The following is a 15724-nucleotide window of genomic DNA, read 5'->3' as shown; positions in this document are numbered from 1 at the left end:
GTCAGTACTGAGGGAGTGCTGCACTGTCAGAGGGTCAGTACTGAGAGAGTGCCGCACTGTCAGAGGGTCAGTACTGAGAGAGTGCTGTACTGTCAGAGGGTCAGTACTGAGAGAGTGCTGCACTGTCAGAGGGTCAGTACTGAGGGAGCGCTGCACTGTCAGAGGGTCAGTACTGAGAGAGTGCCGCACTGTCAAAGGGCCAGTACTGAGGGAGCGCTGCACTGTCGGAGGATCAGAACTGAGAGAGTGCCGCACTGTCAGAGGGTCAGTACTGAGGGAGTGCTGCACTGTCGGAGGGTCAGTACTGAGGGAGTGCTGCAGTATTGGAGGGTCAGTACTGAGGGAGCGCTGCATTGTCGGAGGGTCAGTACTAAGGGAGTGCTGCACTGTCGGAGGGTCAGTACTAAGGGAGTGCTGCACTGTCGGAGGGTCAGTACTGAGGGAGTGCTGCACTGTCAGAGGGTCAGTTCTGAGGGAGTGCGGAACTGAACCACCCCTTTGCTCTAAGGTGCACATAAAAGATCCCATGCACTATTGAAAAAAGAGCATGGGTGTTCTCCCCATTATCCTGGCCAAAATTTGTCTATCAACCAACATCACAAAATCAAAGTGTTAGTCTTTTTACCTCATTCTTGTTTGTGGGAGCTTGCTGTGCACAAATTAGGTGCTGGGTATGCGACATTACAACAGTGACTATTCTTCAAAAGTGCTTCATTGGTTGTAAAGCATTTTTGAGACATCCTGAGACCATGAAAGGCTCTATAGAAAAGTCAGTTATTCTTTATACCTCTGAGCATCCAACCCTGTCATACAAGCTGTGCCAATTGAGAGGAATAAAGGGTTGCTGGGTGAAGAGCAGGGAAGATCCCAGGATTGCTCGATACTGACTGAGAAGGTGAGCTCAGACAGATGTGTGCTGGAGACAGAGCAACAGTAACCCACGCTCCCTGCGATCTCCCTCAAACACTGAGAACACTCAAAAACCTACTGCAACAGGAATTCACAGTTTCCTGCCTATGGGAAAGTTACAGTGGAGACAAAGGGCAGAAACACGAGCTTGCTAAACCTGTATTCTCTTGTTTATATCTCAGCTAGATTAACGAATGGCAACCAGATTCCTCCTACAAGCTGACACTTCCTCCTCGTGGAATTACTCACTTGATGCATTCTTCTAAAGACTGAACAAGGATTTGCTGGAAAGAGCAAATGTCCTCCAGATTGCCCAGCAAATATCCCATGTCAGTAGAACTCAATCTGTAAGCAACAAAACACAGGATTAAATTGGTACACATATCTTACACACCCATATCACCACCGGTACACACTTTTCAAATTGATTCTTGGGATGTGGGTGTCACTGGCAAGGCCTCCACTTATACCCATCCTTAACCAGCCTGAGCCAGGGTTTTTTACAACTGAATGGCTTGCTGCGCCACTTCAGAGCTAACAGTATCGGTGTGGGATTAGAGTCCCAGGCCCAGGCTGGATAAGGGAGTCACTCTTCCCCCAAAGGATATCAGTTAGCCTGTCAGGTTTTTGTGATCATCTGGTAGCTTCATATTGCTTGTCAAACATCAGTCCCAGATGAACCATGATTTCCTCTGATTAAACATTGGGAAGACTGAAGACAAAGGCTCCATTCCCTGACACAAAGCTGTACCTTTTCCATCAACAAGGCTGTTTACTCCACTCTCCTATCATCACCCATCCCCATCCTACTTCAGCCCATCTACTGAAGCCCTTAGCCGTGCTTTTGTTATCTCCAAACCCAGGTGTCCCAAGGCTCTCCTGGCCAGTCTCCCATCTTCCACCCTTCTTAAACTTGAGCTCATCCAAAACTCTGCTCTCTGTATCCTAGCTCACTCTAAGACCCATTGCCATTGTGCTCACTGACTTACACTCTCTCCTGCTGGAGATTTCGAACTGCCCTTGATTCACTTTCTGTACAAAGTGTGCAGAGAACAAGGGTCTAACACAACGTAGGAAATCCTATCGGTAGAAAGTGAAGATCTTACAGAAAAAATAGTGCTCAAATTTAGCATAAAAACACCGAGCACAACGTCACAGAAGCTGATCTCACTTATCGCTGGCTTGCAGAGGTCTCAGGAAGGTTGACAGAAGTATCGTTAGCTCCTCCGCATAATCGCATTCTATTTCCAGAATATTCTGTAGCACCTGTGAAATAAAAACGGAGAAAGAGTAGAAATCCCTTCTGCTTTGAAACACTGAGAACGTGGAGTGGGGGAAAGCCCATTGGGAGCAGAAGCTGCTGCACCCCTTGCTCTGCTGCAGCACTGACACCGTTACACTCTGGGTTAGAAGGGAAGGCATCGGATAGGATGAGACCAGCGGACTGGCTCCATTCACGGGGCTGGGAAAGAGCAGGATTGACTGGCCGGAGAGTGACCAGGTCACTGCACCGCAAAGGTGAGGTTTGAAGGAAGAGTACTTTAGGGCCATGATGAGTGAGTTAGAGCATACTGCATCACAGTGTTTGAGCATCACAGCACAGCCCAGGCACAAAGATGTGGAAATTAGGCTGAGGGAGCAAAAGGTGGGGAGGGGCGTCAGGACGAGGGAGCGAGGGGCCGGGTGGACAGTCGAGAGTGTGTGGGCCAGGCAGGCGAGCGAGGGGCTGGATTCGAGCATGAGGGGCAGGACAGCAAGGAGCAGGAGAATGAGAATTTCGAAAGCTTTAGTTTGAAGACCACAGATGGTGCTACACACAGACCATTTCCACTACCGGATTTGAGAAGCTGGGACATGAGTCAATATTACAAAACTGCTTTAAGGGGGGGTGACAGGAGATAGTGTGAAATACTGAGAACAGCTTTCAGCTTGGACACTTCACAGCATCAGAACTCAATTCATTGCTGTTTGAAGTGTTCAGGGGTGTTGGCTATAATTTTGAAGGGAGGGAGAGGAGAGGCAGAGGGAAACAACATACGCGGGAGAAGGAGATGGTCAGAGAAAGACGGGTCTGTGTAAAGACTCCACACACTCCTTTGTGTCATTATAGAAGCCTGCAGTGAACCACAATGCTCTCAAAAAGCCACTGATCAAGACACAGCCCTCCAAACACAGTGCAGCCCACCCAGGGTCTCAGGTAGACCCTCCCGCACCACCAAGGCCCATACAACCTCAGGAAGGGGAGGGGACAGTCATTCATTGGGTGTTGGCAAGAGGGGGTGCCTGGAGGGTCTCAGCCCTGCCAGCACTCAATGTTTACAGCACCCGGTGAATTGTGCAGCCGCTTCCCATTCAGAGAGGGTGGATAGCGTAATCCTGAGTCCGGAACACTGCAACAGGAGAGAGCACAAAGACTCTGATGTAGAGCACAGGTCAAATATCTCTGATTACTGAGACACCAGCTCCACAAACTGGACCCTGTAGCAACTCACGAAGCCACTGAAATAAACAGCAATGTAGGAACATGTCCCATTCCAACCCTCCCCATCACCTACACTTCATATACTCAGTGTGAAGAAAGAAAGGCCAGCATTTCTGTAGCACCTTTTGCAACCCCAGGACATCCAACCAGCTTTACAGCCAATGAAGTACTTATGAAGGCTAGTGACTGTTGTAATGTAAGAAATGCAGCAACCAATTTGCACAAAGCAAGATCGCACAAACAGCATTGTTATAACAAGGTAATCTATTTTTGAGTGTTGATAGTTGAAGGCACTGTGGGGAACACTCTTGCTCTTCTTCATATTGTGCCATTTGCCTGAGAAGGCAGACAGGACTCTCGGTTTGACATCTCACCCCACAACAGTGCAGCACTCCTTCATTACTGACCCTCCAACTGTGCAGTGCTCCCTCAGTACTGGCTCGCTGACAGTGCAGCTCTCCCTCTTTACTGACCCTCCAACTGTGCTGCACTCCCTCATTACTGACCCACTGACAGTGCGTAACTCCCTCAGTACTGACCCTCTGACAGTGCGGCACTCCCTCAATACTGACCCTCCGACAGTGCGGCACTCCCTCAGTACTGACCCTCCGACAGTGCGGCACACCCTCAATACTGAACGTCCGACAGTGCGGCACTCCCTCAGTACTGACCCTCCGACAGTGCGGCACTCCCTCAGTACTGACCCTCCGACAGTGCGGCACTCCCTCAGTACTGACCCTCCGACAGTGCGGCACTCCCTCAGTACTGACCCTCCGACAGTGCGGCACTCCCTCAGTACTGACCCTCCGACAGTGCGGCACTCCCTCAGTACTGACCCTCCGACAGTGCGGCACTCCCTCAGTACTGACCCTCCGACAGTGCGGCACTCCCTCAGTACTGACCCTCCGACAGTGCGGCACTCCCCCAATGCTGACCCTCCGACAGTGCGGCACTCCCTCAGTACTGACCCTCCGACAGTGCAGCACTCCCTCAGTACTGACCCTCCGACAGTGCAGCACTCCCTCAGTACTGACCCTCCGACAGTGCAGCACTCCCTCAGTACTGACCCTCCGACAGTGCAGCACTCCTTCAGTACTGACCCTCCGACAGTGCAGCACTCCCTCAGTACTGACCCTCCGACAGTGCAGCACTCCCTCAGTACTGACCCTCCGACAGTGCAGCACTCCCTCAGTACTGACCCTCCGACAGTGCAGCACTCCCTCAGTACTGACCCTCCGACAGTGCAGCACTCCCTCAGTACTGACCCTCTGACAGTGCAGCACTCCCTCAGTACTGACCCTCCGACAGTGCAGCACTCCCTCAGTACTGACCCTCCGACAGTGCAGCACTCCCTCAGTACTGACCCTCCGACAGTGCAGCACTCCCTCAGTACTGACCCTCCGACAGTGCAGCACTCCCTCAGTACTGACCCTCCGACAGTGCAGCACTCCCTCAGTACTGACCCTCCGACAGTGCAGCACTCCCTCAGTACTGACCCTCCGACAGTGCAGCACTCCCTCAGTACTGACCCTCCGACAGTGCAGCACTCCCTCAGTACTGACCCTCCGACAGTGCAGCACTCCCTCAGTCCTGAAATTAAGAGTCAGCTTTTATTATCTTCTCAAGTCTCTGGTAAGCAAGCGGGCGATAGGTTATCGGCAGAATGCGGGATGCAGATTTCAGGTTACTATCAGATCAGCCATGATCTTATTAAATGGCGGAGCAGATTTGAGGGGCTGAGTGGCCTACTCCTGCTCCTTGTTGATATGTTGATATGGAGCGTGGCTGGAGTCCATAACCCTCTGCTTCAGAGATTGCTCTTCATGGACTCATGGCTAACACCAAACATAAAGTGTTAAATCTTCAAAGAAACAGCAGCACTTTGAATGAAAATGTTTTAAGACCCAGTTCAGTCATTTTAGTTCAGTCCCCCCACCTTAAACAAGTTTATATTTCACCTCTTTTCTATTTTTCCTTAGTTTTGTTGAAGAGTCATACGGACTCGAAACGTTAACTGTGCTCCTCTCCGCAGATGCTGTCAGACCTGCTGAGTTTTTCCAGCTATTTTTGTTTTTGTTTCAGTTGTTTTAATACCCAGTTCAGCTGTTTTCTAAGCGTTACCGTCCGGGCGGACTAACAGGAGTTTGGAGTTATCTCCTTTGTGTGAATAAATGAACTAACATTTCTGCTGTGGTGGATTCTGGTTTCCAACTTCACTATTGCCTTATGAAGATGGGCAAAGGGTCTGTGCAGACGAGTCTGCAGCTGCCTCTCAAACAAGGAACAATTCTCCCTGGGACTGAATGGCTATGGCTGCTGGATCTGTCCATCCCCCAGAAATTTTAGGCCAAGTGCATCACCCCAAGACCCAGAAACTCTGCTGTACATCAGGCAGATGCAGGCTGAATCTTAATTTCAGTCTATGTCATCAACCCATCTAACTGAGATGGGCACACAATACTGGAAGCTCCCACACAACACAATAAATCACAGTTTAAGTGTTCACTTCACAATTGCTGCAGTCTTGTTGCAAACCTCTAACCCAGTCATTCAGAATGAAAGAGACTGAAGAAATAATAGACACTGGACTCTTCAAATGCAAGAAGTGAAGTTTCCCTGGGCACAGATACTTCACACTATTGCAGTTCAAGAAAGGTTGCATTCATCTGAGGAACTGACAGACTGCTTTTATTCATTTTGTCCGCAGTTACGAATCAAAATCCTGATCTCAGCAATTAAAATATCTTCATTTGTGATCCTGAAACTGCTAAAAAAAAAAGCGCCAAGATTCAAGGACAGATATGATGGGCAGGGCTCGTTCTGTGAACAGTATCATTTCTTAGGAAATAATTAATATGGACACACCCTTCTATCATTGAAATTTTAGAAAGTGCTGCAGCTCAGGGATCCCACAGACAATCAGACTGTGAGCTCTTGCTAAATCCGTTGATAGACTTTCGTGCAATTTACAGACCCTAACACTGCGGGGACAAACTGACAAAACATACTCAACTAGTTTGAGTAATCTCTACAATAAGAGGCTTATTGGAGAAGAACTTAGTTCATTAACGCTAGCAGTTCAATCATTCCCTTCCCACGTCCCATCGAAATTGCTTATATATTAAATATATACATAAAACGTATGATATATTATATTCAGTTAATATTCATGTTAAACCAGTTTACAGCACAGGAATGGGCCATTCAGCCCAATATGTTCATGCTAGTGTTTATGCTCTATATGAGCTTCCTCCCACTCTACTTCATCTCACCCTATCAACATATCTTTCTATCCCTTTCTCCCTCATGTGTTTATCCAGCTTCCCCTTAAATGTATCTATACGATTCACCTCAACCACTCCCTGTAGTAACAAATTCAAATTCTCTGGATAAACAAGTTTCTCCTGAACTCCATATTGGATTTATTAGTGACGATCTTCCAGTAACAGCTCCTGGATTTATGGGTTTGGTTCCAACCACAAGCGGAAACATTTTCTTTATGTTTACTTTGTCACACCCTTTCACAACTCTAAAGACCTCATTCAGATCACCTCTCACCCTGCCCTGGTCAGCCTTTGCTGATTGTTAAAACTTCTCTGTTCGGGTAATGGGAAAAAGCTCTTTAAAGATGTTAAGCGTTGTTAAACAATTGACTCACTACGACCAGTATCAGCAGGCTTGCTAGCAATATAACAAGTGACACCAAGGCTGGGTCTTCAAGGGGACAAGGCAAAACTTACAGATGACTCAAAAAGCAGCTGAAGAACTGAAGTTGTGCTTGTGAGTTAGTGCAGACTCAGAAATCCAGGACAACGGAGTCTCAGGAGACAAGACTGAAACCCAGAGAGGGAGGGCATCGTTGATGCCAGCCGAGTTGGAGCAACTTTTGGAGAGAGTTCCAGCGCGAGAACTTCGAAGATGAAGACTGGAATTCCTCATGAGAGAGACAGAGTTTCAACGAGATTGGTTGACTCAGTGTTTACTGACGTCTGGGTGGGTTATTGAGAAATCCGTGAAATCTGCTTTGGTTGCATCTAACATTTATTGTGTAGTGTGGTGTTTTTGACCACAGTTTGCCTATTAATTCACATGTATCTCATACACCTGAATGTATAAAATAGATGTTATAAATTGTTTGATCTTTCTGACCTTGAATAGTAAAGTTTATTTTTGTTTGTTCAAAACCTGTGGAATCTTGTGGCTTTATTCTCTTAGCGTGTGTCTTCAATCTCAAACTTAGTCTACTTTAAACGGTGATATATTTCCAAGTCAGGCTGGTGAGTGGCTTGGAGGGGAACTTCCAGGTGGTGGCTAACTGGATTGTACCAAGAACTTGGTGGTCTGGTCCAGGATCATAACACCTTCCTAATTGCTTGCTACACTAAATAATAAAACTTTAGAAACAGTAAAGGAACAGGAAGATCTAGGGTTTCAGATACTTGAATCATTAAAGGTATCAGGGCTAATTAATAAAGCTGCACCTAACTAGCATTTGGGATCTTCAGCATTATAAACAAGGGTACCAGGTACAGAAACACAGAGGTCAGTCCAAATCTTTGCCAAACATCGGTTCAGCTGAGTTAGAATAATTGATTTTGTTAAGGAGGATATCAAGGCCAAGAGAGGGTGCAGGAGAGATGTGATTGGCTATAATTATGACGACAAACTTTAAAAAAAATCTGGCTCTCTTCATTAGATCCAGCACAAACAAGTTGGGCTGAGTGGCCTTTATTTGCACTGTAGGATAAAATCAGGTACAAATCCACCTTGGGCATCAGTATAAAACCTGCCACAGAGAATCGGCAGCACACTTTGCAGTCCACAAAGTCTTCGCCTGTCCCCCATACACACACATACTTTCAGCAGTGAGATCCCTGATATCCCTCTTCCTTTTCCAACTGCCTTACCAGCAGAGGTCAGCTAACAAACTAGGAACCAATCAGTACAACTGCTGGACGATGAAAGATTGGGATCCATCGAGTTCACCTTCTACCATCCTGGCAGTCCCATGATGCAACGATAATGGAGTTGTTGACCTATCAATCTCTATCAATGAGTCTATAATGAAGTGAGCAAAACCTCCAGTGGTGGAGAGATTTGGGAACCATAGATCCAAAATCACCTGTTTCACTCCAACAGGCTCCACTCACCACATCATCTCTCAAATTGCTCAGTGTCCCAAAATATGGTAATATTCTCTGACAGAGATCTCTCTCACTTGCATTTGAATGGGTTGATTCAAACTCCTCCACTGTCTCTCCCCCTGGGGAGCTGGTTCCAAAGATTGACCCCTCTAGTCACTGAAATATAAAATCTCATTCACATTTGCATGAATCAATACTTCAGTTCTGTCTGGTTTTGCTACTCATTAAGCTTCCTTCCTCTCTAAAAATACTTTAGTCATAAAATTTGTAAAAGTGCTTTACAAAACTTTTCAAATTGAAAAGTGTTACAGAAAATGTGATAAAATTCAACCTCTCTATACATCCTTTGAGGTGCCTCAGTATAATTGTGATGCACTTGACATTTGCAATATATATTCCACGGCACAGACACAGCCCAAGGACAAAACACTTCAAACTGAATATTATAAGAAGTGCAATAGAATCCAACTTTCCTCCATACAGCACTCTGAGGTGCCTCAACATCATTGTAATGGGCTGAATGTTACACCCTGCAAGCGCCCTACCCAATCGGGTGTAAAGTTGTGCGAAATGATGCCCTGATGTCATCCCACGCTCACGCAATATTTCACTCGGTGGGCGCACTTAATTAAGAGGGCAATTTAATTAAGAGGGCAATTAAGCCCTTTAACAGCCTGTAATTTTTCATCAAAGCTCATGAGGTTTGAGTTACTAAATAAAATAAAAATAAAAATCTGTGGAGAGCATTTGTATCATCTATATGTTCAGCTGCCTGATTGTGGCGCTTAGATAGTTTTCCTGATTTTCAAAACTTTATTTCATGGTTTTCAGGCCTGCAGCTCTGAGGGAGCTCTCTGCCTTCAGGGAGCTCTCTCTCAGCACCTGCCCTCTTCCCACCCCCACCCTGGCAGCACCTAGCTCTTTAGTGTGCGCTTCACGCTGACTGGCTGTTAATTGACCAGCCAGCGTGAACTCACGGACGGGGGCCAGCAAAGTCTGCCGTCTGCTTCCCAGCCGATCCCACCCGCCCATCGAGCTGAAAGTTTAGGCCAATATTCTTGATATTCAGCATATACATTCCACATCAGGAATACAGTCGAGGGGTTCTACACAATTCCCAGCCCCTGGGTGTGCTATGGTTGAAAGACTTTAGACAGTGACCTTTCCCCATTGCACCTTTACCGCAGCTGCCCCAAGCTTTAGTGCGTCCTTCAGCATATAGTCCTGGACTTTGGAATGTGCCAGTCTGCAACACTCGGTCGGGGACAACTCTTTGCGCTGGAAGACCAACAAATTTCGGGCAGACCAATGAGCGTCTTTCACCGAGTTGATGATCCTCCAGCTGCAGTTGATGTTTGTCTCGGTGTGTGTCCCTGGGAACAGCCCTTAGAGTACAGAGTCCTGTGTCACAGGGCTGCTTGGAATGAACCTCGTCAGAAACCCCTGCATCTCTCTCCAGACCTTCTTTGCAAAGGCACAATCCACAAGGAGGTGGACAACAGTCTCTTCCCCACCACAGCCTCAAAGGCAACATGTGGAGGGCGTGAGAATCCGGGTGTGTAGGAAGGGGAGGGCCTTTCTCACCAAGAGCCAAGCTACATCTCAGCACTTCTTTCAACTTTCTGGCGATGAGGCATTCTGCCAAATAACTCTGACAGTCTGCTCAGGGAACCATCCCACAGGATCCACCATCTTCTTTTCCCGCAGGGTCTCTAGGATGTTACATGCAGACCACTGCCTGATGGACTTGTGGTCAAAGGGATTACTCACCAGACAACCTCACTGAGTGATCAGCTTCTTGATGATTCACCATAATCTTTCGCTGTGGTGCTGCCTACAAAGCAGCAATTACAACACATGACCCTTCCTTAAATTACCACTGGCCTCCGATTGAGTGAGCTTTGTCACAACACTTTGTTACTGGCCCCTCCTCCCCAACCCCTGCAAGCACTGTAGCACGGAGAGATGATCGAGCATCAAGTTCAGGGGAGAGGGCTAGTTGTCACTTCAGGCAATTAATCACTTGCAATGCAACGAGTGAAGTCTGCAGCAGCTGGGCTGGGTCAGGTTGACACTGGTTTGGAATGCAGTTCCTTGGCTCTCGCACGTTATAGCAGAACAGTGGGCTGATGCCTTGCAGCTCCAGAAGCTACGCTGTGCCAGGAGCTGCAGAGGCCCATCAAACCCTTGCTGTAGCCTCACACTGTCAGCACAGCAGCTGACAGGATAAATCGTGCAGACAAACTGAGGTCAGAAGTTCACCCGAAAGGAAGCAAGATTTGCATTCAACAACATCCTTCATGACTTCAGGATGTCCCAAAACCCTTTATAGCCAATGAAGTACTTTTGACACGTAGTCACTGTCCTCATGTGGCAGCCCAGCTGCTGCACAGTAAGATCCCGCACACAATGTGATAATGGCCAGACAATCTGTTTGAGGGATGTTGTGGGAGGGATAAATTTTGGTCACGAGACTGGGAGGGTTTCCCTGCTCTGCTTTGAAATGATGTTATGGGATCTTTTACGTTCATCTAAGAGAGCAGATGGAGTTACAGTTTATTGTCTTAGCAAAAAGTCAACAGCTCCAACAGTGCCTTGCTCCCTCGGTGCTGCCCCTCCAACAGTGCAACGCTCTCTCAGTGCTGCCCCTCCAACAGTGCAACGCTCTCTCAGTGCTGCCCCTCCAACAGTGCAATGCTCTCTCAGTGCTGCCCCTCCAACAGTGCAACGCTCTCTCAGTGCTGCCCCTCCAACAGTGCAGCACAGCCTCACTACTGCACCTTCAACAGTGCTGTGCTCCTTCAGTAATGAACCTACGACAGTGCAGCACTCCCTCAGAACTGATGCTCCAACAGTGCAGTACTCTGCTCCCTCAGTACTGACATTGGGGGTGCCTGGATTTTGTGCTCAAGTGTCTACAGCGCAGCCTGAACCTAAATGCTTCAGACTCGGAGGATAAGGTTGCCACCCATGAAGCCATAGCTGACACCCACTCATATGGCTGAGGTCCACTGCAAGCTTCACCCATCCACCCACCTCCACCCCATCCCACCCCACCCCACCCCAACCCCCGCCCTTAATTCTTACACATCATGTAAATTAGATGGTGGGGTGAAATTGAACCGGGTAGTCACAGCTGACCCGATCTCGACAGGAATTCCTTCCTGGAGCCCTGCTGTAATGGAGACCATTCCCATAGGTCACTGGTCATGGGCTCCAGTGGTCAACTCACAATTCCAGCCAGGAGTCCAATGTGGCAGATGTAACCGAGACCCCAGGTACCAAAATCTTTCCAGGTCTCTCTTTTTGAGCTTGTCACTCACCCTGGGCCCCCCATCCAGTCCCTACCTCCACCGTTGATCCCAAGCCCCCACTCACTGACCCCACCATTACCCTCACTGTTAGTTTCTGTAACACTCGGTTGAATATCAATGCAGCTGGGTTCCCTTCTATGGCACTCTTCATCACAACCTATCCCAAATAAAGATGTTGAATTCCTCAAACACACTCCCTCCTTCCCTGACCTCAAAGGGAAATTACACTGGACAGAGTCTCCTGTATATCAGCTGTTGGGACATTAGTAACATTCTCTGTCGCTGTTACAGTTATCACCTTATTTCCTTGCTCTGTCTGTCTCATGTCCAGACTGCTACAGGAACCCATGTAACATCACTGGCCTTGAATCAAACTCCTCCACATCAGGGTATTGTATCCACACAGCAACACTCTTCAACATGCGCTTCACTGATCCACATCAAGGCCACAGCATTTGAAATCCACAAAACCTCGAGCAGCTCAGCACCCTGCGGTTGCCTCAATCACACTGTACATGTCTCGCACATCCACACCACACAGTCTCGCAAGCAGGGCCCAAGGCAAAAAAAAACAGCCTCGAACAAAATGGGACTGAATGACCTACATAGAGAGTGATCCGTCACTAGCTGGCAGACACAGAGTCACAACACAACCATTTCAAATGTCCTCAAATTAAGCCAAAGGGTTTTACAAAGTCAAATCCCAGCAATTATGATTATTGGTTAACCTTCCAGTCTCGGCATTTAGCACCTGTTCCCATTGGACAAAGCTCAGCGTTATAAAATGCAATGCCGGGGTCAAATCACCAATCCCATGTTGCCAACAGGAAGCCTTGCTCACAAGAACATACAGGCAGGAGGAGGCCGTTCAGCCCCTTCCGCCTGTTCTAACATTTAATTAGATTACAACTGCCCTGGATCTTAACCCCATATACTTACACAGGCTCTGTAACCCTTGGCTAGCTGAAACCTATCAATCTCAGTTTTCAAATTGTCAACTGACCCCCAACTTCAACATTTGGCCCGGGGGGGGGTGGGGGGGGGGGCCGTGGCAAGAGAGTTCCAGATTTCCACTACTCTTTGTGAAGAAGTACTTCCTGACATCACCCCTGAATGGACTGGCTCAAATTTTAAAGTTCTCTCCCCTTGCTCTGGACTCCCCCACCACCTCCACCCCGCAACCAGGGGATACATGAAACATGTTTCAGAGCCTCAGGAGGAGGAAACACAAGGCCACAGAGCAAAGAGTTTCTCTGCCTCTATCTTACCAACTCCTTTAATCATCTTAAATACTCTGATTAAATCACCCATTAATATTCCATACTGGAGGGAATACATGTTGACTGTATGCAAGTTAGCTTCATAATTTAACCCTTTTTAGTCCCAGTATCATTCTAGTGAAATGGGACTGTATCCCTTGAAGGTCAATATACCCTTACTGAGGCGCAATGCCCAGAACTGAACCCAATCAGACCAAGGCTCTGTACAATTGAGGCACACCCTCCTTTCATTTGTATTCTAGCTTCTCAAGCTAAATGTCAACATCTCATTAGGCTCTTCCATTCCTCTTTGTCCCTGTGTATTCCTTTTTAGTGATTTGTGTACATGGTCTCCCAATTCACTTTGCTGCTCCACAGCTCATCTCACCAAGAAGAAAATATTCCCATTTTTTTTAAATTGTACATATTTCTGTGTAATGACGTTGAGATAGAAGTGGTGAAGGAAGATGGAGCTGGGAGATGCCTCATACAATGATCAAAGACTCTACAGGAAGAAGGGCAGAGTACACACAATGATCACTTTGGGGTCTTGTCAAGTGCAAAAGCTTCCAACCAGCTCTGACATCAATCAACCTACAGCCTCCAGCCCCGGAAATTGACACTGCTGAGCTCAAAAGCAATGAGGAATTCCTTCCATAGAAACTTGAAAGAAATTTTAATCTCAGTCCCAGCCCTACGGAAATTAAAAATAGGCAGGATTCAGAGAGAGAGAGAGCATGCTGCCCATGGAGTTCCATGTCCCACAATTTTGTCTAATGTGAATCTAGCTGGGAAAGCCGAGTGTAAAGTGCGTCAATGACACACAGCATTCCTGTCACACCGAGTGCCATCGGGGCAACATGTGCTGAAGATGTTGGGGGCTGTTGGCTGGTGCAGAGGCATCAGGAATCAAAATATTCATTTATCTGACGAGACAAGCTCAATGGACCAGCTGGCTTTTCCTGTCCATCTGATTCCATTGTTCATGTGTCCATACACCACAGCAATTATAAAAAGCTGATGAGTAGCCACTTGGGGGTAAACTGAACAGACTAACTGAATCAGACCATGAAGGCCATCACTATAGGAACCAGAAGATGTTAATGCAAGGAGCACATTGCACGCTAACCCTTCCGATGGAGCATGGAATGAAAGTCACGCCTTATATTCAATGAGCAAAGTGAACATTGTCAGTCAGCTGTGCTGACATACACTTCAATTTCTCTGAAGCAGAAACAGACTTCATTGAAGAATATTTCAGATCAAAGCAATATTTTTCCACTGTTCAGAAAATCTCCCTGCTCATCAACTTTAGATGTACAGTATCAAGCATCAACAGCAGGCATCCAGCGTTGAACTGGGGGCAGGAGGATCCTGTGTAGAACCTACTCTTTTCACAGCAGTTGGGTAATCTGAATGCTAATTTTTTCTATCATTAAAATGGACACAATGTAACAGCAACCAGGGCAGTTCCAACCCCCTCCACTGTTACAAACTTGCATACATCATTATTTCACAAACCCAAGGAAATATCCAAGTAAACCTGGTCAGTTTAATTCCTAAATAAAGTCTCAGCAACAAAAGCAGAACATGTTTCATTGAAACTAATAACCTCCACCAATCCTTTGAGATATCTGCGCTCTTTCAATTCTGCCATCCAGATCATTCCTGACTTCCATCGCTCCACCATTGCTTTCAGGTGCCTGGGCGCTAAACGCCAGAATTTCCTCCTTAAGCTTCCCCACCTCTCTCTACCTCGGCATCCTCCTTTAAGATGCTTCTTCAAATCTACCTCTTTGACATCCTTTGGTCACCTGTCCTAATATCTTCTTAGATGTCCCAGTATCAAACCTCGTTTCCTAACACTCTTGTGAAGTATCTTGGGATGTTTTACTACCTTAAAGATGCTGCAGAAAACAAGTTAACATTGATGATATTTATCACACACCGTTGTCAAAGGAACTCCTAAAAAGACATCTGACTGAAGCCCATTTTAAATTCACAGTATGTTTTTGATGGATATAACACTTCACATGAGAAGTATTTGCAGAACTATGAGCTTAAACTTTGCTTCCATCATACGTTGCCCTCAAAAAAAGCATTTTTTTCCATAAACTATGTTCCTCTACACATTTTGCACAAACTCATTAGCAAAGTTCTTGCCTGTTAAGTAACCGACACATTTTGCTAGAGATCTTTTTCAATCAAAGCTTACGACAAAGGACATTAAGTAACTTTCATCAGCAATGTCATTGCAGAGAGGTTTATTTCACAGATTCTACTATCACACTGCTCTCTCTTCCCATAGAAACAAATATACACCGGGGCAAAATACACAGGGGCTTCAAAATGCCACCAAAGTACCAGATTTTAGCACCAAATCCCACTCAACACAAACAGGATGTGTTACTTACCACATTATAATAGCTTTTGCTAATTGGAGGAGTTTCGAATCCTTTTGGAGAACTTTTCAAAGTTGCTGACTTTGGCGAGACCGGCTTCTCTGTAGAATGAATCAGTTGCCAAGCTTTTAATTAATGAACATCAGCACAAAACGTTCAACCCACAACATAAAATCAGAATCTGAAACCTGGCCAGCTCAAGGTCATCAATTAA

The 15724-nt window shown here is 46.7% G+C and overlaps 1 protein-coding gene across 5 annotated transcripts in view; it reads right to left on the bottom strand.

Moving 5' to 3' along the window:
• LOC121283855 (rho guanine nucleotide exchange factor 7-like) overlaps positions 1-15724 on the bottom strand; it is a 103636-nt gene that overhangs the window by 41616 nt on the left and 46296 nt on the right. For all 5 annotated transcript variants that reach the window (XM_041198654.1, XM_041198651.1, XM_041198653.1 and 2 more), the window contains exons 6-8: positions 15523-15611; positions 2081-2175; positions 1159-1254 (exon numbers count right to left, since the gene is read on the bottom strand). In XM_041198654.1, coding sequence (XP_041054588.1) covers positions 1159-1254; positions 2081-2175; positions 15523-15611 — 280 coding nt within the window. The remainder of the gene's footprint in view (positions 1-1158; positions 1255-2080; positions 2176-15522; positions 15612-15724) is intronic.

Source organism: Carcharodon carcharias, chromosome 11, assembly GCF_017639515.1.
Source record: "Carcharodon carcharias isolate sCarCar2 chromosome 11, sCarCar2.pri, whole genome shotgun sequence".
Classification (NCBI taxonomy): Eukaryota; Metazoa; Chordata; class Chondrichthyes; order Lamniformes; family Lamnidae; genus Carcharodon; species Carcharodon carcharias.
The sequence above is the reverse complement of the archived record's forward strand: the minus strand, read 5'-3'. Positions and strand labels throughout refer to the sequence as shown.